General features: G+C 47.0%; 2 protein-coding genes across 2 annotated transcripts in view; one reads left to right on the plus strand and one right to left on the minus strand.

Annotated features, from left to right (window-relative positions):
- Positions 1-15,916, minus strand: part of ADA2 (adenosine deaminase 2) — a 39,773-nt gene extending 23,857 nt beyond the window's left edge. The window contains exons 1-4 of the mRNA XM_004062976.4: positions 15,785-15,916; positions 6,157-6,524; positions 3,883-4,102; positions 380-590 (exon numbers count right to left, since the gene is read on the minus strand). Coding sequence (XP_004063024.2) covers positions 380-590; positions 3,883-4,102; positions 6,157-6,478 — 753 coding nt within the window. The 5' untranslated portion in view covers positions 6,479-6,524; positions 15,785-15,916. The remainder of the gene's footprint in view (positions 1-379; positions 591-3,882; positions 4,103-6,156; positions 6,525-15,784) is intronic.
- Positions 10,296-10,994, plus strand: LOC129529551 (protein FAM32A-like; the record flags this gene model as incomplete). Its single annotated transcript, XM_063704961.1, has 2 exons — positions 10,296-10,588; positions 10,898-10,994. Coding segments are annotated over 2 exons (390 nt in total), but the record flags the coding sequence as incomplete, so codon positions are not given.
- Positions 15,917-25,708: the final 9,792 nt, after the last annotated feature.

Below are 25,708 nucleotides of genomic sequence, written 5' to 3' on the forward strand. Positions count from 1 at the left end.
TCTGCATGTCTCTTGCCCTCACCCTGCCATGTGGCTCCTTTTATTTTTCAAACCCCTTGTTTTGGCGCCTAAGATGGCTCTATCCCAGTTCTCCTTCTCAGCTTGTGTCACGAGGCCCTGAGTATCATGGCAGAGGGGAGAACGGGGAACCATGAGAAATGGGGGCAAAGGGCAGCACGGAATGTGTTCCCAGTTTTGCTGGAGCCTGCCCAGTCCATTTCAGGTTTCCTTGCTCATGATGGCCCCTGGAAAGGCACATGATCCCTTGCACCAGAGACCTGGGTGGTCAATTCATGAGCATTCAGTTTTCTACCAGCTAAGATCTGAGTCAGCCCAGAGCAAAGGAGGTGGGAGGAACAGAGAGGAGAGCTGGGCTCACCGGCAGCAGCCTGGCTCTGATCTCCATGTACAGCACGTTGTCCTCGTAGAACTCCTGCATGCTCCGGAAGACATAGTCTCTGAACACTGGTGCGTAATGGATGAGACCAGAGATGGTGAAGAAGATGGTTTCAAATTTCGACCAGACAACATTTTGGTTTGTGTAAATCACCTCCGGGTGCTGGGTCACCAGAGTGAAATTCCTCAGCAAGCTGTCCAAGACACGAAGTGGGGAGTGGCAGAGGCATGATCCAGGACACTGCCCCCGGGCACCCATAGGACTGCTACCCACCTTGCATATCCCAGCTAGCAGCTCACCGGATCCACCCTAGAGTGGAGATAAGGAAGGGGCAAAGGGGAGCATTCCCAGGCTCACGATATAAGCATGGGTCCTGTGGCCAGGCAGCCCACTGCCTGCTTAAACCCAAACCCCAAACGCAGGAGACTGCTTAAGATGAGAGCTCACCAGCCAGTCTCTCCTGGCTCGTGTCCTCCCTCTGTATGCTTGGCCAGTCTGACCCCACTGTACTTTCTAGACCAAAAAGCTCTCTCTCTCTCTCTTTTTTTCTTCCTATACCCACTGACAGGAAACTAGACCAAGCTCTTTTTGGGGAATGTTATGGACTAACTTGTGTCCTCAAACCAAACCCCCAAATTCAAATATTGAAGCCCTAGCCCTCATTTGGAGAAGGGAATTTTAAAGAGATGATTAAGACTAAATGAGGTTGTAAGGATGGGGCTCTACCCTAATAAGATGGGTGTCCTTGTAAGAAGAGGAGGCCAGGCGTGGTGGCTCACGCCTGTAATCCCAACACTTTGGGAGGCCAAGATGGGTGGATCATTTGAGGTCAGGAGTTCGAGATCAGCCTGGCCAACATAGTGAAACCCCATCTCTACTAAAATACAAAAATTAGCCAGGCGTGGTGGTTTGTCCCTGTAATCCCAGTTACTAGGGAGGCAAGAGAATTGTTTGAACCCTGGAAGTGGAGGTTGCAGTGAGCTGAGATCGCACCACTGTACTCCAGCCTGGGCGACACAGCAAGACTCATCTCAAAAAAAAAAAGAAGAAGAAGAAGAGACAGCAGGAGTGCACATACAGAGGAAAGGCCATGTGAGCACACAGCCAGAGGCAGCCTTCTGCACGCCAAGGACAGAGGTCTCAGGAGGAACCACCCCTGCCCTGGCACCTTGATCTTAGACTTCCAGCCTCCAGAACCATGAGAAAATCAATTCCTTCTTTTTTTTTTTTTTTTTTGAAACAGGGTCTCACTCTGTTGCCCAGGCTGGAGTGCAGTGTCACAATCACAGCTCACTGCAGCCTCAATCTCCCAGGCTCGAGCAATCCTCTTATGTCAGCCCCCTGGGGTAGCTGAGACTATAGGTGTACACCACCACATCTGGTTAATTTTTTATTTTTTGTTGAGATGGGGATCTCACTATGTTGCCCAGACTGATCTTTCTTTCTTTCTTTTTTTTTTTTAAACAGAATCTTGCTCTGTCGCCCAGGCTGGAGTGCAGTAGCATGATCTCAGCTCTCTGCAACCTCCGCCTCCCAGGTTCAAGTGATTCTCCTGCCTTGGCCTCCCGAGTAGCTGGGATTACAGGTGGCTGCCAGCATGCACGGCTAATTTTTTTGTATTTTTAGTAGAGACAGGGTTTCACCATGTTGGCCTGGCTGGTTTTGAACTCCTGACCTCAAGTGATCCGCCCACCTCGGTCTCCCAAAGTGTTAGGATTACAAGCATGAGCCACCACGCCGGCCACCAGGCTGGTCTTGAACTCCTGGGTGCAAGTGATCCTCCCACTTCAGCCTCCCGAAGTGCTAGGATTACAGGCATGACCCAGTGTGCCTGGCTTGAGAAAATCGGTTCCTATTGTTTAAGCTCCCCAGCCTGTGGTATTCTGTTATGGCAGCTCGAGCAGGTTAATGAAGGGAGTGGAATGGAAATAACTCGAATCAGCACCCAGGTTTGTATCCCCAACTGGCCATTTACCAGCTGTGTGTCCTTGCATAAGCTAATTAACCTTGCTTAGCTTCACGTTTCTCATTTCATAAAGGGAAGTAACCTCAGGGGAGCACTCTGTAGACATTTCTGTGATCAAATTAATTGTCACTTATAATATTACTATACAATGCCAGGCACAATGGCTCGGCTCATGCCTGTAGTCCTAGCACTTTGGGAGGCCAAGGTGAGAGGACGGCTTGAGCCGCAGAGTTCAAGACCAGCCTGGGCAACACGGCAAAACCCCATATCACAAAAAATAGAAAAATTAGCTGGGCATGATGGTGCACACCTCTAGTGTGCTGACAGAGGAGGATTGCTTCAGCTGACACAGGAGGCTGACACAGGAGGCTGACACAGGAGGATTGCTTCAGCCTGGGAGGTTGAGTCTGAAGTGAGCCGAGATTGTGCCACTGCACTCCAGCCTAGATGATAGAATGAGACCCTGTCTTAAATAGTAATAATAATAATGATACTATACAAGTCTGTTAGGAAGTTGCTGCATCAGATTTTCAAGAAGATTTATCTTCCAGCTAGATTGTCATCACTTCAGAGCTAGGAACTTTTATTCTCTCTGGTCTTATTGAGCATCAGACAAATCTCAATTGCTACAGCAATAGTGTTGCTGACTAGGCACGGTCACTCATGCCTGTAATCTCAGCACTTTGGGAGGCTGAGATGGGCAGATCTCCTGAGGTCAGGAGTTCAAGACCAGCCTGGCCAACATGGTGAAACTGTCTCTACTAAAAATACAAAAATTAGCCAGGCATGGTGGCACATGTCTGTAATCCCAGCTACTCAGAAAGCTGAGGCAGGAAAATCGCTTGAACCCAGGAGGCAGAGGCTGCTGTGAGCCAAGATCACGCCACTACACTCCAACCTGGGTGACAGAGCAAGACCCTGTCTCAAATAATAATAATAATAATAAATAACAATAATAATAACAAACAAAAATAGTGTTGCTGATAATGCTTTTTGTAGATTTTAAATGCACCGGAAAACTACTATGGATAGAAAAGGTGTTGAATGCTTTTGTGGAGCAAAGTATCCTGCAAGGTTAAAAGAAAAAGGTGCTCGTGGTTTTTTTTTTTTTTTTTTTTTTTTTGAGATAGGGTTTTATTTTGTCACTCAGGCTGGAGTACAGTGGCTCCATCTCAGTTCACTGTGGCTTCAACCTCCTGGGTTAAAAAGTGATCCTCCTGTCTCAGCCTCCCAAGTACCTGGGACTACAGGTGCAGCACCACACCTGGCTAATTTTTTGTATTTTTGGTAGAGATGGGGTTTCACCATGTTGACCAGACTGGCAGCTCCTGGGCTCAAGTGATCCGCTTGCCTTGGCCTCCCAAAGTGCTGGGATTATAGGCGTGAACCACCGCACTCAGCCTTGCCTCATGTTTTATTAAAGCCAGATTTTTATCTATAGGTTTGTACCAAGGGAGACACCTACCCACTGCCACCCCATGACAGGCCTGGGACATGTGCTTTCTGAACTACTACTCACCTGTCATCAAACTCAGTGACGTTCTGCACCTGCTTCCGATAATCCTCCAGCAGAATCCACTTGGAACATTTTTCTGATGTACGGGGAGTTGGGTGAGCAAATCTGAACTGCATGATCCCCCTTGGGGTGAAACAGATGTGGCAGTGAGGCCTGTAGGTGACATTCCTCACCAGCCAGTCCATAGTCACGATGCCAATGTCATGGAGGTGCAAGGCAGCCCCTGGAGAGGGAAGAAGAACGGTGAAGACAAAGGGGTGAAGTCCCATCCCAGGACTCCAGGGCTTGGGGACAAAGGGGTGAAGTCCCATCCCAGGGCTCCGGGGCTTGGGGACAAAGGGGTGAAGTCCCATCCCAGGGCTCCGGGGCTTGGGGACGGTGTGGATCACAAGAAGACGTGCAAGCAGAAGGATTTCTGTCCAGACATGTTTCTCGGAACTTGTTTAAGGCTCTAGTTTAAGGATGGGGCTTCCATGCCTCACTAATCAGGAGCCAGGGGTGATCTTGTCCAAGAGGGGCAGCATGGGAGAGTGAGAGGGCATCAGGCTTGGAACCAGAGAACTGAGGTTCAAGTCGGGGCTCCATTGGCTTCTAGCTCTCCGATGGGAGCCCAAGCCTTTCAATGAGGCCACCCAACACTGCATGACGGGATACACTGGGATGAGCCCCAGGGCCACGGTCCTTTTCACACACTTGTCCTCCATCCTCTCATCCTGCCCTTCAACTCCTCTCCCACTGGCTTTTCATCCCCTGCGCTGGGCCTGTGTCTGTGCAGCTTCTGGCCTGCAGGCTTTGCCAGTTGAATCCCCATGCTTGTCCTCCCCACCAGACACCAGCTGTGTCCCTTGCTCCCCTAGGCACAGTGCATGCTGTCCCTCTGCGCTTCTTGCGCCCATCCAGCCCCTGGCCCTGACACGAGCCCCCAGACAGCTGTCCCAGCTGCATGAGCTATAGTGCCTCTTATGCCTCTTATGCCTCCCAGCAACTGGGGATGCTACTTTACTGACCTCACGATTATTATTTTTTAAATCTCTATTTATAACATTAAAAGAAAGAAAAACAGCTGGGCACAGTGGCTCACTCCTGTAACCCCAGCACTTTGGGAGGCCGAGGCAGGCAGATCACAAGGTCAGGAGTTCGAGACCAGCCTGACTAACATGGTGAAACCCCATCTCTACTAAAAATACAAAAATTAGCCAGGCATGGTGGCGTGCGCCTGTAATCCCAGCTACTCGGGAGGCTGAGGCAGGAGAATTGCTTGAACCTGGAAGAAGGATGTTGCAGTGAGCTGAGATCGCGCCACCACACTCCAGCCTGGGCGACAGAACAAGATTCCGTCTCAAAAAAAAAAAAAAAGAAAAAAAGAAAAAAAAAAAACAGGTGTTGAAAAGTCTTTGTAAACTGCAAGCTGCTATTATTTTTACATTTTAAATTAACATTTTTGGCCGGGTGCAGTGGCTCACACCTGTAATCCCAGCACTTTGGGAGGCCGAGGAGTGTGGATTGCCTGAGCTCAGGTGTTCGAGATCAGCCTGGCCAACATGGTAAAATCCCGTCTCTACTAAAAGTACAAAAATTATCCAGGTGTGGTGGTTCATGCATGTAATCCCAGCTACTCAGGAGGCTGAGGCAGGAGAATCACTTGAACCTGGGAGGCAGAGGTTGCAGTGAGCCAAGATCACACCAGTGCACTCCAGCCTGGGCAACAGAGTGAGACTCTGTCTCAAAAAAAATTTTTTTTAATAAAAAAAAAATTAACATTTTTTGGGGAACAGGGTCTTGCTCTGTCGCCCAGGCTGGAGTGCAGAGGTGCCATCATAGCTCCCTGCAAACTCCACCTCCTGGGCTCAAGCGATACTCTCCACTGAGCCTCCAGAGTAGCTCGGATTACAGGTGCACCACCACCCCTGGCTATTTTTATGTGCAGGACGCTAATTATTTCATGTTTCATGGAGGTGTGTTTATACTATTCCAGGATGCTATATCACATTGTATCCTATGTGGTAGCTTAGCCCCTGGGAAAACTAAAAAGGGAATAGCAAAGTCTCAGGGCTGGATGCTTTTCCAATCCTGTCTGTCTGCGAGTCCCCCAGGAAGCAGGGGTTTTGGTTTTCAACACCCTTTTCCTAGTCTACCCATAAGGACAGAGGAGCAGAACAGCTGAGTGAGGCTTTCTCTGCTCCATCTAGAATAGCAACAGCCGCAAGCACAGTAATAGCCCCAAGATGAGTCCCTCTACCTTCCCAGCACCCCAAGCCACCCCTTTCCAAACCTTACCTTTTGGCATCATCCTTAGAACATTAAACACTTGACTTCTCTCAATGAGATGCTTGGCCTGGAAAAAGTGCATGCTGGGTGGGAATATCAGGGTCCTCATGGCCTCCTTCATCTCAGCGATTTTGAGCGTCATGAGCCTCTCATTGGCCAGCTCCTCCTTGGTGTTCAGCACCAGCCGCCCCCCCAGCCGCATCATCTTTTCTTTCAACAAGAGATGCGCCCGTGTTTCATCTATGGATAGAGCTGAGCCGAAGAAAGACATTGCCACAGCCAACAGCAAGAAGCGCAGGGCTGGCCGCTCAGATGGGCCATCCACCAACATCGGGATGCCTGGACGAGGAAAGGGCTCAGATGGAGACTCCACGGGACTGCAAAGGAGAGTGGGGGAGTGAAAACCTACAGATTTAAGGGTGGAACTCTGATCTTCTTTTTCTCGCCCTGCTCTCAGATTACCAGAAGGCAAGATATTGAAGGATTCTTCTTCCAGACCCCAGAGAAAAGACCTATAGGTACAGACAGGTAGGGGTTTCCCAATTTTTTTTTTTTTTTTTTTTTTTTGAGACGGAGTCTCGCTCTGCTGCCCAGGCTGGAGCGCGGTGGTGCAATCTCGGCTCACTGCAATCTCCGCCTCCTGGGTTCACACCATTCTCCTGACTCAGCCTCCCGAGTAGCTGGGACTACAGGTTCCCGCCACCATGCCCGGCTAATTTTTTGTATTTTTAGTAGAGACAGGGTTTCACTGTGTTAGCCAGGATGGTCACGATCTCCTGACCTCGTGATCTGCCCGCCTCGGCCTCCCAAAGTGCTGGGATTACAGGCGTAAGCCACTGCACCACCTGGCATTTTTTTTTTTTTTTGAGATGGAGTTTCACTCTTGTTGCCTAGGCTGGAATGTAATGGTGTGATCTCGGCTCACTGCAACCTCTGCCTCCCAGGTTCAAGTGCTTCTCTTGTCTCAGCCTCCCAAATAGCTGGGATTACAGGCATGCATCACCACGCCCGGCTAATTTTGTACTTTTAGTAGAGACGGGGTTTCTCCATGTTGGTCAGGCTGGTCTCGAACTCCTGACCTCAGGTGATCCGCCAGCCTCAGTCTCCCAAAGTGCTGGGATTACAGGCATGAGTCATCGCGCCCGGCAGGTTTTCCCAAATTAAAGGTCACCATGAGGTCAAACAAGCCCTGGCTCATGCATAAAGACACTGCAATCTGATTTTTAGTGGTTCACTTTTATTTTATTTTATTTATTTTAATTTTTGTTTTTTTTAAGACAGAGCCTTGCTCTGTCACCCAGGCTGGACTGCAGTGACGTGATCTTGGCCCTCTACAACCTCCGCCTCCAGGGTTTAAGCGATTCTCGTGCCTCAGCCTCCCAAGTGGCTGGGACTACAGGCACGCGTCACCATACCCAGCTAATTTTTGTATTTTTAATAGAGACCATATTGGTCAGGCTGGTCTTGTACTCCTAGCCTCAAGTGATCCACTCATCTCAGCCTCCCAAAGTGCTGGGACTACAGGCATGAGCCAACACGCACAGCCAGTGTTTTACTTTTAAATATAACCAGCATGCCTGTGGTCCCAGCTATTCAGGAGGCTGAAGCGGGAGCATCACTTGAGCCCAGTACTTTGAGACTGCAGTGAGCTTTGATCTCACCACTGCACTCCAGCCTTGGCAACAGATCAAGACCTTGTCTCTAAAAAAAATTTTTTTTTATTAAAAAATAAAAATACGGCTGGGCACAGTGGCTCACGCCTGTAATCCCAACACTTCAGGAGGCCGAGGCGGGTGGATCACGAGGTCAGGAGTTTGAGACCAGCCTGGCCAATATGATGAAAACCCATCTCTACTAAAAATACAAAAATTAGCTGGGCATGGTGACGCATGCCTGTAGTCCCAGCTGTTTGGGAGGCTGAGACAGGAGAATCACTTGAACCCAGGAGGCAGAGGTTAGAATAAGCTGAGATCGTGCCACTGCACTCCAGCCTGGGCAACAGAGCAAGACTCAATCTCAAAATAAATAAATAAAATTAAAATAAGACCAGGTGCTGGCACAGCAGGTGGATTGCTCAAGCCCAGGAGTTCAAGACCATTCTCAGCAACATGTTGAAACTCCATCTCTACAAAAGATACAAAAATTAGCTGGGCATGGTGGTGCACACCTGAAGTCCCAGCTACTGGGGAGGCTGAGGTGGGAAGTTCACCTGAGCCTGGGAGATCGAGGATGCAATGAGCCAAAATTGCGCCACTGCAATCCAACCTGGGTAACATAGTCATATCCTCTCTAATAAATAAATGAATTGGCCAGGCGCAGTGGCTCACCCCTGTAATCCCAGCACTTTGGGAGGCTGAGGTGGACGGATCACGAGGTCAAGAGATCGAGAGCATCCTGGCCAACATGGTGAAACCCCGTCTCTACTGAAAATACAAAAATTAGCTGGGCGTGGTGGCATGCACCTGTAGTCCCAGCTACTCAGGAGCCTGAGGCAGGAGAATTGCTTGAATCCGGGAGGCAGAGGCTGCAGTGAGCCGAGATCGTGCCACTGCACTCCAGCCTGCCAATAGAGTGAGACTCCGTCTCAAAAAAAGAGGGAAAAAAAATTAATTAATTAATTATTTAAATAGCAAAGAAACAACAGAATGAAGAGACAACCTATTTTTTTTTTCTTTTCTTTTTTTTAGGGGGGGACGGAGTTTCGCTCTTGTCACCCAGGCTGGAGTACAATGGCGCGATCTCGGCTCACCGTAACCTCCTCCTCCCAGGTTCAAGCGATTCTCCTGCCTCAACCTCCTGAGTAGCTGGGATTACAGACACGTGCCACCACGCCCGGCTAATTTTTTTGTATTTTTAATAGAGACGAGGTTTCACCACGTTGGTTAGGCTGGTCTCGAACTCCTGACCTCAGGTGATCCACCGGCCTCGGACTCCTAAAGTACTGGCATTACAGACATGAGCCACTGTGCCCAGCCTTTTCTTGGCTCACTGCAACCTCCGTCTCCCAGGTCCAAGTAGTTCTTCTGCCTGAGCCTCCCAGCTCCTGAGTAGCTGGGACTACAGGCATGTGCCACCAGGCCCGGCTAATTTTTTTGTATTTGTAGTAGAGATGGAGTTTCACTATGTTGCCCAGGCTGGTCTTGAACTCCTGACCTCAGGTGATCCTCTTGCCTCAGCCTCCCAAAGTGCTGGGATTACAGGCGTGAGTCACCGTGCCCGGCCAATCTCTTGAATAGGAGAAAATATTTACAAATTAATTATCTGATGGAGAGCTAATATCCAGACTATATAAGGAAATCAAACAACTCAACAGTAAAAGGACAAAAAATCTCACTTAAAAAATGGCCAAAGACCCAAAGACATACAAAATGGCCAAAGACCCAAAGACATACAAAATGGCCAGTACATATACGAATAAATGCCCAAATTTTTTTCTTTGCTTTGCTTGCTTGCTTTCTTTCTTTCTTTTTTTTTTTTTTCCTTGAGACAGGTCTTACTCTGTTGCCCAGGCTGGAATGCAGTAGCGTGAGTCCACATGGTTGGACTCCAAAGCTCGCTGCAGGAGCAACCTCCCAGCTTCAAGGAATCCTCCCACCCTAGCCTCCTGAGTAGCTGAGTGTAGTACCACTACACTCAGCTAATTTTTTTTATTTTTTTTTTTCTGTAGAGACAGGGTCTCACTATGTTGCCATGGCTGGTCTCAAACTCCTGGGCTCAAGTGATCCTCCTGCCTCTACCTCCCGACATTCTGGGATTATAGATCTGAGCCACCAGGCCCAGCCAACATTTTTTCTAATCATTGGGGGAGTGCAAATCAAAACTACAATGAGATCGTCTCACCCCATCTCAAAAAATGGCTATTACTTAAAAGGCAAAAAATAACAGATGCTGGTGAGGATGTAGAGAAAAGGGAGCTCCTTACACCACTGGTGGGAGTGTAAACTAGTACAGCCACTATGGAGAACAGTATGGATATTTCTTGAAAAACTAAAAATAGAACTACCATACGATCCAGCAATCCCATTACTGGGTATCTGTCCAAAGGGAAGGAAATCAGTATGTCAAAGGGATACCTGTACTCGGATGCTTATTGCAGCACTATTCACAATAGCAAAGTTATGGAAACAACCCAAGTGTCCACCAACAGATCAACGGATAAAGAAAACGTGGCAAGTCCATCTACCGAAGCACCGGGGAGTGTCGTGGATGCCTACGAGCAGGTCCAAAAAGGACTTCTAAAGCTGAAAGGCGTCGCAGAGCTCAGAGTGACCAAGCGGAAGAAGAAAAACAAGGACAAAGACAAAGCTAAACTCCCGGAATCAATGGGAATGAACAAAAAGAACGAGGAGGAGAAGCAGCACGGCCTGGACAAGTGGACCCCGGCCCGCGCAGCCTTTGAGAAAATGCAGGAGAAGCGGCAATGGAAAGGATCCTCAAGAAAGCATCCAGGCCAGGCTTGGTGACTCACGCCTGTAATCCCAGCACTTCATGAGGCTGAGGCGGGTAGATCACCTGAAGTCAGGAGTTCAAGACCAGTCTGGCCAACACGGTGAAACCCCGTCTCTATTAAAAATACGAAAAATTAGCTGGGCGTGGTGGTGTGTGCCTGTAATTCCAGCTACTCAGGAGGCTGAGGCAGGAGAATCGCTTGAACCCGGGAGGGAGAGGTTGCAGTGAGCCAAGATTGTTCCATTGCACTCCAGCCTGAGCAACAAGAGCGAAACTCTGTCAAAAAAAAAAAAAAAAATAGAGCATCCAAAACCCACAAGCAGAGAGTGGAGGACTTCAACAGACACCTGGACACACTCACGGAGCATTACATTCCCAGAGTCAGCTGGACGAAATAGCCGCCTGCCCCCAGGAGGGAGCAGCATCGAGGGTTGGCAAAAGGCCATGCTGGGGTTGTGTGTGTTTCCTTTGGTATATTCTAGAAACATGGCTTTACACACACCCTCGCATCTTCTGCTACAAACTGCTTTTCGAAGCTGTGTACCCTCATTCTGGAACTTGATTAAAGTAAAATTGTCCTTGTACTCAATTTAGGTTTCTTGGCAACATATAGAAGATACACCCTTTTAGTTCGGATGGAAAGTTTCTAAGTTTATTCAGAGGTAAAGCCCATTTCTGTGTCCGTACCATGTAAAAATGTTTTTATCCCCGAGTTGCATCTAACGCTCTGAGGCCAGCCAGCTGTCTTCTCCAGGATCAGATGGACTCCAGAGGATAAGGAGCTAATGCCAGGGTGGCCTGTAGTATGCAGAGCTCCACAGGACCCAGCATGGGTGCCCCTCCAAGCTTCCTCTAGCTTGGGGCCTATGCTGGTCCTGCAGGCCCCAGGGAAGCCATTTGCAACTCTGTGGCCTTCAGACTTCCTCCTCAGCCACTGGCCACTGAAACAGCACAGCCTGGGTGGCAGAACAGCCACCTAAGGCAAGAATGGAATGGACACACTTTGTTCCCTTCTGAGCCCATTCCCCAAAACCCTCCTTCCAGGTACTTCTAATGGGTATTGCCATGGCAGACCTTGCTAATGGATCACAGCATTCTTTGAAATGGAGCCCAGATATAGCCTGCCTGTCAATCCTCAGCTGGGGGCTCCCAGCAGCCTCTTGTATTTATTCAGAGTTGACATATCACACGGAGCCTGTCTGGCATTCCTACCCTAAGGACATCTCAGGGGTGACAGGACCAGGGCAGAGCCCCAGTACAAACAGACATGGGTGCAGTCAAATGGGAGGGCCCAGGCATCCGTCTTGGAGGGCTGGGATTTTGTAGGGCCTATGTGTCCTGGTTGAGGATCAAACCGCATATGCTATTGGGAGAAACGATCTCTGTGGACATACATATTGAAAGAATAACGGAGGCAGAAGAGAAAAACAAAGTGTGGAATTTGGGGTTCTCCTGTGTAAATTACACAAGAAAGCAGAAGCCAGTTATTTAAAAAAGAAAGAAAATGTGGCATATATACACAATGGAATACTAGTCAGCCATTAAAAAATGAAATCACGGGCTGGGCACGGTGGCTTACGCCTGTAATCCCAGCACTTTGGGAGGCCGAGGCAGGTGGATCACGAGGTCAGGGGTTCGAGACCAGCCTGACCAACATGGTGAAACCCCGTCTCTACTAAAAATACAAAAATTAGCTGAGTGTGGTGGCGGGCGCCTGTAATCCCAGCTACTCAGGAGGCTGAGGCAGGAGAATTGCTTGAACCCAGGAGGCGGAGGTTGGAGTGAGCCGAGATCGTGCCATTGCACTCCAGCCTGGGCGACAGAGCAAGGCTCCGTCTCAAAAAAAAAAAAAAAAGAAATCACGTCATTTGCACCAACATGCATGGAACTAGAAGACATAATGTTAGATGAAATAAGCCAGACACAGAAGGACAAACACCGTATGTTCCCACTCATGTGTGAGAGCTAAGGAAGTTGATCTCATAGACATAGAGAATAGAAACATAGACACCAGAGACTATGAGGGGTTGGGGTAGACACAGGGGATGAAGAGAAGTTGGTTATGGGTACAAATAGACAGGCACTTCAAGAGGCTGAAGCAGGAGAATCACTTGAGCCTAGAAGTTGAAGACTGGCCTGGGCAACAAAGCGAGACCCTCATCTCTACAAAAAATTTAAAAATTATCGGCAGGCAGATCACGAGGTCAGGAGTTCGAGACCAGCCTGACCAACATGGTGAAACCCCATCTCTACTAAAAATACAAAAATTAGTCAGGCGTGGTGGCGTGCACCTGTAATCCCAACTACGCAGGAGGCTGAGGCAGGAGAATCGCTTGAACCTGGGAGGCGGAGGTTGCAGTGAGCCGATATCGCACCACTGCACTCCAGCCTGGGGAAGAAGCAAGACTTCATCTCAAAATAAATAAATAAATATAATAATAAAAATTATCCATGTGTGGTGGTACACACCTGTACTCCCAGCTACTCAGCAGGCTGAGGTGGGAGGATCACTTGAGTCTGGGAGGTCAAGGCTGCAGTGAGCCATGATGGTGCCACTGCACTCCAGCCTGGGTGACAGAGCAAGACTCCACCTCAAAAAAAAAAAACAAAAAAAAAAACACACACATATATATATATAGAGAGAGACTCAAATAAAATGGATTAAAGTTAAAATAAATAAATAAATAACAAATATAACCAGAGCACAAGATCATAAGACATGCTTCAACCTGAGAAAGAAACCAAAACAAAACACACAGAGATAAGGAACTGAGAGGAAACAAAGCAACACAGGAAATGAAAGAAAAATCTGAAAGAACTGTGATTAACATCCTTAAAGACATAAAACATTGTGTGTGTAAAACAGGAATAGGAGGTGATTAAAAAAATGAGAATTAGAAAGAACTTCCAGAAATTAAAAACAGCAAAGCCGAATGTTTAAAAATTCACTAGCAATATTAAAAATGAAGTTAAAGAAAATATTTTTAAAAGTAAAGCAAAATAGGAGAAAAGAAAATGAGATGATTATTGGTTGAAGAAATCCAACACCCAAATAACAGACATTTCAGAAGGAAAAAGAAAAAAAAAACAGGTGAAGGAAATAAGCCAATAAGGAATACAGGAAATTGCCCCAGAACTGACAGTCTTTAGATTGAGTACCTTGCACAGCACAGTCAATCATTCTGTGGCCACACCAAGGTATAGCATCTTGGTATTTCAGAGCATTAGCATTAGAAAGGATTATCAAAACTTGCAGAGAGCAGCCAGTTCAGGGTGGCAACGAGCAGGGACTGAAGGAAGGTAATGTATTCAGCATCTCCTCACACAAGGCTCTATGCTGCTCCTTTACCTGGGTTATCTATTTGAATTACATTTAAGAAGGGGCAGTGGCTCACGCCTATAATCCCAGCACTTTGGGAGGCTGAGGTGGGCAGATCACTGGTGCCCAGGAGTTCGATACCAGCCTGGGCAACATAGCAAAACCAAAATACAAAAATTAGCCAGGTGTGGTGTATTGAACCTGTAGTCCCAGCTACTCATGAGGCTGAGGCATGAGAAGCTCTTGAACCTGGGAGGAGAAGGTTTCAGTGAGCCTAGATTGCACCACTGCACTCCAGCCTGGGTGACAGAGCAAGACTCTGTCTCAAAAATAAATACATAAATAAAATTTTAAAAATGAAAATAAAACGATTGTTTCTCTACACTTGAAAGTATGATACAGCATACTGGAACATGTCAAGACTGTAAATTAGGAGACCTTAGGAACAGCCTCAAATTAGTATCATTCTAACTGTGCAACCTTGGGCAAATCACTAACGTCTCCAGATCTCAGTGTCCTTACCTACAAAAAAGGTAACTTGGACAAGATCAGTGGTTTTCCAAGTGCAACATGAATATCATCAGTGGCATAAATACAATCTTAGGTGGCTCACAAATGGATAGGGGTTATGTTGACAGGTAATTTTAAAACATGTATTAGCACATCAAATCCATGATATCATAACTATTATTGTTTTTGTTGAAAAATTTTTAAGTTAAAGAAAAATATTAAGTAAATAGAGGTGCAAGGATATGACAAAAATGGAAAGTTTGCTACTCATTAAATCATTTTAATATCCAAGATTCTTCCCAGCTCAGTTATTCTGTGGTATATCAGATAGCAAAGAAAATTTTAAGAAGGAACTAGTATCAGCAATATGCAGTTATGGCAGAAGCTGTACCCCCAAAATCAGAGTGCTGGACTTCAGCAGAACCCCTTTAACTTCATTAAGTCCTTGACTCTCTTTTTTGACCACGGTGTTTGCCTGCTACTAAAATCTCTAGGGCAGGAGCACGGTGACTTCTATGTCACCATCCCACCTACCCCATGCCACATTCTCCATCAACAGCCCCGCCCTTGTCCCTGTCTCCCTGGTGACACATAACAAAGGCCATCAATCTCCCAAATCTTCAACTCCATCCTCTCCAAGAAGGACCCCAAAAGCATTTGTGTCCCAGCAACTGTGAACTTTTCCAGGCTGCCAGACAGAAGTTTATCTAATGCTGGTCAAGACCTGCCTGGTTGAATACTAGAAAAAACAATCCCTGTTCACAATTTATTGCTGTATCTACTTCATCTTCTCTCCTCCACAAGATTTTCCTTTTACTTTTAAAAGAGGATGCATGAAAACTTCATAAAGTAGTTTGCTTCCAGACTAAGAAGAAAGGAGGCTGGGTGTGGTGGCTCTGCCTGTGATCTCAGCCCTTTGGGAGGCCGAGGCGGGTAGATCACCTGACGTCAGTCGTTCAAGACCAGCCTGGTCAACACGGTGAAACCCCGTCTCTACTAAAAATACAAAAATTAGCCAGGCGTGGTGGTGGGCACCTGTAATCACAGCTATTAGGGAGGCTGAGGCACAAGAATGGCTTGAACTCGAGAGGCAGAAGTTGCAGAGAGCCGAGATCGTGCCACCACACTCCAGCCTGGTGACAGTGGAGTAGGCCACATGCATCTGTGGTCATAAGTAAATGCCCTTGGGCCCATTTTCAAAAGCCTGTTGGGAGAAAGCCTGTTACTCCTCCACTGAGAGTCTCAGACCCATCTCAGATGGAGACAGGGAGAGGTGCAGGTGGATCAAGCCCAAGCTCCGGACTTCCCAGCTACCTCCTGAACCTCATCATCCCACAGCTCCCAAAGGACCCCAGTTACCTCGGAACAGCTCCAGAAACTGAGGGCTGTTTGCTCAGTGCCCCAGCATCTGTGCAGAGTACCGGAAAAGCTCACCAACTGTTTCACTTCCTGTTGGGGTAGGTTTTATTTCCCTCCAGTGTGCACCAGGGATCCGACTAGAGGCCGGGGAGAGGGGCTCTGCAGCGCTGAGGCAGCCGGAGTGGCAAGTGTGTGGCTTGCATGCATGCTTGCTGTGTGCATCTGAGTTTGATGTGGGGGGCTTGTGCGCATGTTCATGTGGGTGTTTGTGTGTTCGTGTGTGTTTCGGTTTATGTGCATGTGGGTTTTGTTTTTTTTTTTTTTTTTTTTTTTTTGTAGACAGAGTTTCACTCTTGTTGCCCAAGCTGGAGTGCAATGGCGCAATCTCAGCTCACTGCAACCTCCGCCTCCTGGGTTCAAGCAATTCTCCTGCCTCAGCCTCCCGAGTAGCTGGGATTGCAGGCGTGCGCCACCATGCCCCACTGCTTTTTTGTATTTTTAGTAGAAATGGGGTTTCACCATGTTGGCCAGGCTGCTCTCGAACTCCTGACCTCAGGTGATCCGCCCACCTCGGCCTCCCAAAGTGCTGGAATTACAGGCGTGAGCCACCATGCCCAGCCGCATGTGGGTTTATTTGTGTTGGAGGGAGGGTGTGTGTGTGTTTGTGTGTACTGTGTCTTTGAAAGGTCCACAGCATGTTGGTTTTGGAAACAAGCACCGCAAAGAGGCACTCCAAAATCTGTTCATGAACTCTGGGAAGTTCTCCTTCCTCAAAATGTGATTGTGGACTGTGGGGCAACCCATTACACAGAGGGTAAAAAGTAGCTATAATAAAATATATGTTTTAGGGGGGAAATCAGGGATGTGGGGACAGGACAGTAGAGGGGGCAGGAGGTAGGAGACAAGAGCTGGGGTGTGAAGAGGACCAGCAAGAACAACGCTCCGAGGGACAAGTGGAGCAGACAAGGCTCCTGTACCCAGGACGGTCGGAGTCAGACCTCGCTTTGTAGCTGGCCTTAGCACTGTAGCAGTGGGGCCTCGACCAAGTTGTTTCAACTCTCTATACTTCAGTTTCTTCATCTGAAAATGTGGATAATAAAAGCACCCACCACAGAGGGTCCATTGTCAGAATTAAAGGAAAAACACATGCAAAGTACCTGCCACATAGAAAGCTCTTGATAAATATTAGAGCTTTATTATCTAATTGGGATGCCTCATCCAAGCCAATTAGAAATGCAGACATGGGAGGCTACACCAGGGACCTCCATGTCACACGCACGGTCTAAACACTCGATTGCACCCCACTCCTCCCCAGTCCCACTCAAATCTACCCCCAGACCCCAAATCTACCCCCAAAAGCCCACGGCAGTTTCAGTTCTGCAGCTCCCATACATCTGGAGCCTTGATGCTCCTTTTTGTCATTTTCTCCAAAAAGTACCAAGGTCATTCATTTAATAAACAGGAAGAAATCCCAAAGTGAAAACACAGAGGGGTCAGGGATTCCCTCATCAAGAGTTCAAGACTAGGCCGGGCTCAGTGGTGCATGCCTGTAATCCCAGCACTTTGGGAGGCCGAGGCAGGTGGATCACAATGGAAGGGGTTCGAGACCAGCCTCTACTAAAATACAAAAATTAGGTGTGGTGGTGCACACCTGTAATCCCAGCTACTCAGGAGGCTGAGGCAGGAGAATTGCTTGAACCCGGGAGGTGGAGGTTGCAGTGAGCTGAGATTGCACCATTGCACTCCAGTCTGGGTGACAGAGTGAGATTTTGTCTCAAAAAAAAAAAAAAAAAAGAGTTTAACACTAATTTTTTGAAAGTTAGAGGAAGCAGAATGCACCGCAAGTAATAAGGAGAAACAAGATTGATTCCAGCGCCGCACAAAGGGAAACCACCAGTTCTGAAAGTAAATCATGTGAAGGGTTTTTTGTGGGTTTTTTTTATACTTTAAGTTCTAGGGTACATGTGCACAATGTGCAGGTTTGATACATAGGTATACCTGTGCCATGTTGGTTTGCTGCACCCATCAACACATCATTTACATTAGGTATTTCTCCTAATGCTATCCCTCCCCCAGCCCCCGACCCCCCTGACAGGCCCCGGTGTGTGATGTTCCCCTTGAAGGGTTTTTTTAAAGACCAGGTCAAAGCTAAAGATCAAGCTTTTCTTTCCAAACGCTTTAGCTAAAAGTAGGAGCTAATTTTCACATCTCCAAAGGTGGCTCCAGGACTCCAAGTCACACCTTGGCAAGGGTGTGGCAGCTGGCTGAGGACTGCAGGTCCTTGTCAGGCAGAACCTGCCGGGTTCCGGGGAGTGGAGACTCAGATCTTGAGGTGGAAGCAGAGACAAGAGCTGGGCACACTTACCTGGATGTGGGGTTGGGAGCGGTGAATCAGAGCCCAGTTAGATCCCGGAGGCTGGCAGCAGGCTCTGCAGAGGTGCAGGGGCACCTCATTCAGAAGGGGCCATTTATTGGCCCTCTGTGGCTAAAACCAGCTCCAAGCAGGACTTTTTATGGCTGGAGTCGCCTCCAAAGGGGCGTCGGCCTCCACTCAGGTGTGACTCTGAGCGTTGCCTAGCTGAAAAGGCGTGACGATAGGGAGCACACGTGAGGCCATTCGGGAAGAATATTTTGCCAAGTGCAGAGGCCGTAAAAACGTGGAACATGGCTCTGTTTTTTATGCTCTATTGAAAATGATCATCAGAAGCAGAAACTGGGCTTGTGTTCAGAACCTGAAAATCTGCAGGGCAGAAAAACAGGACAAAGGCATCTTTTAGTGACTGCAAAACTAAACCTCAACAGAAAGATGCCTGAAGAGACAGGTGGATTATGACCTCAGAATTGGAGACAGGAGAGGTTTTCAGAATTAAAGATCATCTATGGCTACACAAACATTTGAGAAGTATTTTCATTAAAACATCCCTTTCTTCACACCAATATCATGAATTATATGCTATGCACAACCTATAACAGAGTATAGCAGAGTTACCAGTGGTTTAAAGTGCTGCATATATGATTGTTATATGAGGTAAATAAGATTCTCTGACCCCCAGAGTTAAGAAAATGGAAATAATAATTGCTAAGGCATATTAAGAATTATATATGTATGTGTGTATATATATATATATATATAACATTTAATCCCTACAGCAATATATACCTATAAATGAGTATATACAAATATGTGTGTGTGTGTGTGTGTATATATATATATATATATACTCATTTAATCCTTGCAGCAATCTTATAAGGTAGGGACTATTGCAATCCCCACTTGAGAGAGGCGTACCCTGAAGCACCTGGCAGTAAGGTAACTTGCCCAAGGTCACACAGCTAGTAACAAGCATAGCATGGCCTTGCAGGCCCAGGTGGGTTCCACCACACCGCTTTCCCTGGCAGCAAGGAAATGGAAGGTTTTTGAAGTAGTGGGGGAGTCACCGGGCACAAGGAAGCAGATCCCTGGAGGAACACACAATTAGCAAAGGTGGAGCCCAGGAATAGACGTTACCAGGCATAAGTGATTTTTCCAGACACTGGGAGCTTGTGTTTTGAAACACCAAAGTATTTATAGGAAGCAGAAAAGTTAGCTCTTTCATTGAACTGCTATGTGGTTTTGAAGAAAATGTCCTAATATCCATGAAACTCAAAGCTTTAATCGGCAAGAAGGAAAAAATGTCATGTGCCTCCTACTAAGTTTTTTTTTTCTAAGTAAGTTTTTTTGTGTGTGTATGTATGAAATAATATATGTGAAAAATTTTTTTTGAGACAGAGTCTCGCTGTGTCACCTAGGCTGGAGTGCAGTGGCACAATCTTGGCTGTCTGCAGCCTCTGCCTCCCAGGTTCAAGCAATTCTCTGCCTCAGCCTCCCGAGTATCCAGGATTACAGGCACCTGCCACCACGCCTGGCTAATTTTTTTTGTATTTTTAGTAGAGACGGGGTTTCACCATCTTGGCCAGGCTGGTCTTGAACTCCTGACCTCGTGATCCGCCTGCCTCAGCCTTCCAAGTGCTGGGATTACAGGCGTGAGCCACTGTGCCTGGCTGAAAATATTTTTAAAACTATAAAGCAACTATACAATTACACAGCATAAATGATTTTCTTTTTTCTTTTTTTTTTGAGGAGTTTCACTCTTATTGCCCAGGCTGGAGTGCAGTGGCATGATCTCGGCTCACCACCACCTCCACCTCCCGGGTTCAAGTGATTCTCCTGCCTCAGCCTCCCGAGTACCTGGGATTACAGGCATGTGCCACCACGCCTGGCTAATTTTTGTTTGTTTGTATTGTTTTGTTTTGTTTTGTTTTGTTTAGTAGAGACAGGGTTTCTCCATGTTGGTCAGGCTGGTCTCCAACTCCCAACCTTAGGTGATCTGCCCGCCTCGGCCTCCCAAAGTGCTGGGATTACAGGTGTAAGCCACCGTGCCCAGCCCAGCATAAGTAATTTTCCTTGCACAAATCTTTCTAGTATTTTTTCTGGCTTCTTAGGGTGCAGTGAACATAATTTGATCTTTTTTGAGGACTTGGTATCATTATTATGAGCATTTATCATAATACTTTCTATTGCTATTGCATTGTCACTCTATTTCCAATGCCAGTGAGGTGTGGAGCTTTGTTTGCCCCTGTCCTAAATGGCTTCAGACTGCTCTGCTTGTATGTATTTTTATATAATTTTTCTGTCCCTTCCTATGCAGTTCACTTGCCATTCTGGGTAGGTCTAAATTCCAGCAATCCTCTCCCTCTAATGCGTTACTTCTTGTGGTCTAGGGACTGAAGAACAAGATACTCCAACAGTACCAGTGAGAGCCCCTTCAATTGCTCTATGAGTTGGGGCATATTCACAAGTGCACGGATGGATTCTCAATTAGAGATTGCAGGCTGAACACATGAATTAACCTTAGTTCCTCTCCAAAACCTGCACTAAAATGACAGTGGGAAAAAAAATTAAGCATATATTCACAAGGTTGAAGAAAGCAAGAAAGGAGAAAATAGCAAAAAAAAACTTGGAAGATGGAAGGTACATAAACAAGTGCTAATAGTTTAGAAGACAAAAAAACAAACAAACAAAAAACACTGAATCTGAAACCAGCAGTGACGAAAGAAACCTCGGATACCTGTGAAAGTGAGGCTGAAGGTAAGTCCAAAGCAGGAGAAATGGAGGAATGGTTGGAAAGCCTTTTTAACAAAAACCTAGAGCCACAGACATTCCTCCCACTCCCTCTTCAGCACAGCAGTGAAGATTTGTTTTCAGGGAAAGGTAAAACAGAGTTTCTGGCCTAGTTAAGGATGGGGTTATCATACTAAAAATGAAGACTTTTTTTAAATTTTGCATATTGAACACTGAGTCTTCCAAGACTTTCTCCCCTATTAGTCTCCCAAACATCAGCAACTTATATCCACAGTCAAGAAGAGGGAAAAGCCTTCTCTAGGGCTTTATCCAGCCTCACTGGAAAGACCTAATGATATTTAAAGGGATGTACCAGGTCACGATCTAGTAAAACTCATGGCAACATAGCTTCCTCTCTCCCTGCTCTTCCCACATACAAAGAGCTTATAACATCCTTTTAGTACCCTACTCTTAAATATAAGCAGACAGCCAAGAGTTACTACATTTGAGAAATACTATTTTATGACAGAGAAAGAGCATCTCAGAAGAAAAAGAATAAGAGGGAGAAGAAAACTTTATCTAAGATTATTAGCCTTAGAGATATAAAAGATATTATACCCACAAAACAACAACAGGATTCTACAGAAAAGGAATAGGCAAAGAATGAAAAAGATGTTCTGGGGCCAGGCACGGTGGCTCACACCTGTAATCCCAGCACTTTGGGAGGCTCAGGCGGGTGGATCACAGGGTCAGGAGATCAAGACCATCCTGGCTAACACGGTGAAACCCCGTCTCTACTAAAAATACAAAAAATTAGCCAGGCGTGGTGGCGGGCGCCTGTAGTCCCAGCTACCTGGGAGGCTGAGGCAGGAGAATGGCATGAACCCGGGAGGCGGAGCTTGCAGTGAGCTGAGATTATGCCACTGCACTCCAGCCTGGGCGACAGAGACTCTGTCTCAAAAAAAAAAAAAAAAAAGAATGAAAAAGATGTTCTGGAAACAACAATAAGAGACTAAAAACGAAAAACAACAAAAGAGTTGAATGGTGGCTGGGCGCAGTGGCTCACATCTGTAATCCCAGCACTTGGGGAGGCCGAGGCAGGCTGATCAACTGGGGTAGGGAGTTCGAGGCCAGCCTGACCAACATGGAGAAACCCCGTCTCTACTAAAACTACAAAAATTAGCCAGGCGTGGTGGCACATACCTGTAATCCCAGCTACTTGGGAGGCTGAGGCAGGAGAATCGCTTGAACCCGGGAGGTGGAGGTTGTGGTGAGCCGAGATCATGCCATTGCACTTCAGCCTGGGCAACAAGCATGAAACTCCGTTTCAAAAAAAAAAAAAAAAAAAAAGGGTAGCCGGGCGCGGTGGCTCACGCCTGTAATCCCAACACTTTGGGAGGCCAAAGCGGGCAGATCACCTGAGGTCGGCAGTTTGAGATAAGCCTGGCCAATATGGTGACACCCCGTCTCTACCCAAAAGTACAAAAATTAGCCGGGCATGGTGGCTCGTGCCTGTAGTCCCAGCTACTCGGGAGACTGAGGCAGAAGAATCGCTTGAACCCAGGAGGTAGAGGTTGCAGTGAGCCAAGATGGTGCCACTGCACTGTAGCCTGGGTGACAGAGCAAGACTCTGTCTCAAAAAAAAAAAAGAGTTCAATGACACAGGTAAGGATATCTCCCAGAAAGTAGAGTGAAAGAACAAAGAAAATAAAATGAAAGGAAAAGATTTTTTAAAAGGATGAACAGTTCAAGAAATCCAATATATGAACACTCTGGCTAGTGTGGTGGCTCACACCTGTAATCCCAGTACTTTGGGAGGCCAAGGCGGGTGGACCACCTGAGGTCACAAGTTTGAGACCAGCCTGGCCAACATGGTGAAACCCTGTATCTACTAAAAATACAAAAATTAGCCAGGCATGGTGGCCCACACCTGTACTCCCAGCTACTCAGGAGGCTGAGAAGGAGAATCGTTGGAACCCGGGAGGCAGGAGGTTGCAGTGAGCCGAGATCGTGCCACTGCACTCCAGCCTGGGCAACAGAGTGAGACTCCATCTCAAAAAAAAAGCGCTGGACGCAGTGGCTTACGCCTGTAATCCCAACACTTTGGGAGGCCAAAGTGGGCGGATCACAAGGTCAGGAGCTTGAGAGCAGCCTGGCCAATATGGTGATACCCTGTCTCTACTAAAAATACAAAAATTAGCTGAGTGTGGTGGTAGCTGGCCTGTAGTCCCAGCTACTCGAGAGGCTGAGGCAGGAGAATCATTTGAACCCGGGAGATGGAGGTCATAGTGAGCCGAGATCGCCCACTGCACTCCAGCCTGGGCGACAAAGCAAGACTCCTGTTTCAAAAAAAAAAGAAAAGAAAGAAAGAAAATTCCATGTTCCAGAAAGAGAAGACAGACTGGAGAAAATCATCAAATAAATGATTCAGGCCGGGCGCAGTGGCTTACGCCTGTAATCCCAGCACTTTGGGAGGCCAAGGTGGGTGGATCACATGAGGTCGGCAGTTTGAGAGCAGCCTGACCAACATGGAGAAACCTCATCTCTACTAAAAATACAAAATCAGCCAGGCGTGGTGGTACATGCCTGTAATCCCACCTACTTCAAGAAGCTGAGGCAGGAGAATTGCTTGAACCTGGGAGGCAGAGGTTGCAGGGTGAGCTGAGATCGCGCCATTGTACTCCAGCCTGGGCAACAAGAGCAAAACTCTGTCTCAAAAAAAAAAAAAAGAGAAGTCATTCAAAATAAGATGGTAAACCCGGAAAAAGGAATTTAGGGATCCAGGAAACAGAGGATCCCAGCTACTTGGGTGGCAGAGGCAGGAGGATCTCTGAGCCCAGGAGTTTGAGACCAGCCTGGGCAACAGAGTGAGAAACCATCTTAGGGCCGGGCGTGGTGGCTCACGCCTGTAATCCCAGCACTTTGGGAGGCCGAGGTGGGGGGATCACGAGGTCAGTACATTGAGACCATCCTGGCTAACATGGTGAAACCCCATCTCTACCGAAAATACAAAAAATTAGCTGAGCGTAGTGGCGGGCGCCTGTAGTCCCAGCTACTCGGGATGCTGAGGCAGGAGAATGGTGTGAACCCGGGAGGCGGAGCTTGCAGTGAGCCAAGATCATGCCACTGCACTCCAGCCTGGGTGACAGAGCGAGACTCCGTCTCAGAAGAAAAAAAAAAACAAAAACCATCTTAGAAATAAATCAATAAATATAAATCAGGCTGGGTGCAGTGGCTCACGCCTGTAATCCCAGCACTTTGGGAGGCCAAAGTGGGCGGATCACCCGAGGTCAGAAGTTCGAGACCAGCCTGGCAAACATGGTGAAACCCCATCTCTACTAAAAATACAAAAAATTAGCCAAGCGTGGTGGTGTACACCTGCAGTCCCAGCTACTCGGGAGGCTGAGGCACGAGAATCACTTGAACCCGGGAGGCAGAGGTTGTAGTGAGCCAAGATCACGCCACTGCACTCCAGCCTGGGCAACAGTGAGACTGTCTCAAAAAAAAAAAAAAAAATTAAAGAAATAAATATAAATCAAAAGAAAAGGCAAAGGAAATTCCCAGATTGGTGATAAAGGAAGATCTGAAGTCCAGAGCTGTCCACCAGACCTAAGAACAATTGGTCCTTGATCAGCTGGAGATGGTAAAAACCCTCAGGAAGAAAAGTTTTTCAAGATGAAATTGGCATAATACCTAAGGTGTTTGATTGTATTCATTATTCATAAGAGTTTCACATAACCAAGGGAGAGTTTGAATAAATGAAGAAGACATAGAAAACAAAGTAAAAGAAAAAATATGACAACTGTTAATTCTATGAAATACAGAGAATTGTGCAGGAAAGCAGAAGTTATCCTTAACTCAGTGGTGTCTACACAGGCACATGAAGATAACCAATGAATATAGAGCTCACAAAATTATGACAAATAGACTGGGATGATAGAGAGTCAGAAAATGTGTTTGTGCTGGTCGGGGTAGGAAGAGGATCTTCATTTCTACAGTTGGAAGCCAGCAGATAATGCCTAAAATGGACAAAAAAATCAAGAATAGCAATATAAACAGTTACTGATGATATGGAGGGAGATACTGAAAGATTCAACTCAAGAACTTGAAAATCACTGCCTCTAAGAAGCTAACAATGTTTGGTATTGGGGTCGACCCTTGGGAACCTGACTCTTTAAACCATGGACGTTGAGTGCACAGCCCCAGTTAGGGGCCTTCTTCCTGCTTTTGGCTGTTGAGATGCTGATAAGGTGACCTTGGAGCAGAATGGAGAAATGAACGGTGTTATACACAAACCACAGATGCTACACCCGAGCAGAACCCAACAGACCATCACTAACCCAGGAGGGGAGAACTCCTGACTTCATGACTCTAAGAGGCAAACTGAAAAGTAAGACTGAGGCCTGCAGCAACTCATGACTCTTGAAGCTATTTGCTCCCTGTCCAGCTTCCCCATTCGATTGCAACACTCATTAAGTATTTGCTCAAAAGTTGCTCACAGTTAGTGAGCACTTACTATGTGCTGGACATAGTAAGTAAAGGTCGTGGTCTACGCCATCTCATGCGGTCCTCAGGACAAGTCTGTGAGGTAGGTGATCTGCCCATTTTACAGATGCAGAAGTCCAGGACCCACTAAGTAAAATATTGGAACTGGGGAGGCAGTCTTGGGGCCATGCTGCCCATGGCTCTGTTCCAGTCTTCCTTGTTGCTTCTCCCTGCTGAACTCCCAGAAACTGCCCAATAAATATTTGTTTTGATTGTCCTTTTTTTGGGAATGCAAATGCTCAAACATATACTCAGTGAGAGAGGAGCTGGTGAGTTTG

The sequence above is a fragment of the Gorilla gorilla genome, chromosome 23, assembly GCF_029281585.2.
Source record: "Gorilla gorilla gorilla isolate KB3781 chromosome 23, NHGRI_mGorGor1-v2.1_pri, whole genome shotgun sequence".
Taxonomy (NCBI): Eukaryota; Metazoa; Chordata; class Mammalia; order Primates; family Hominidae; genus Gorilla; species Gorilla gorilla.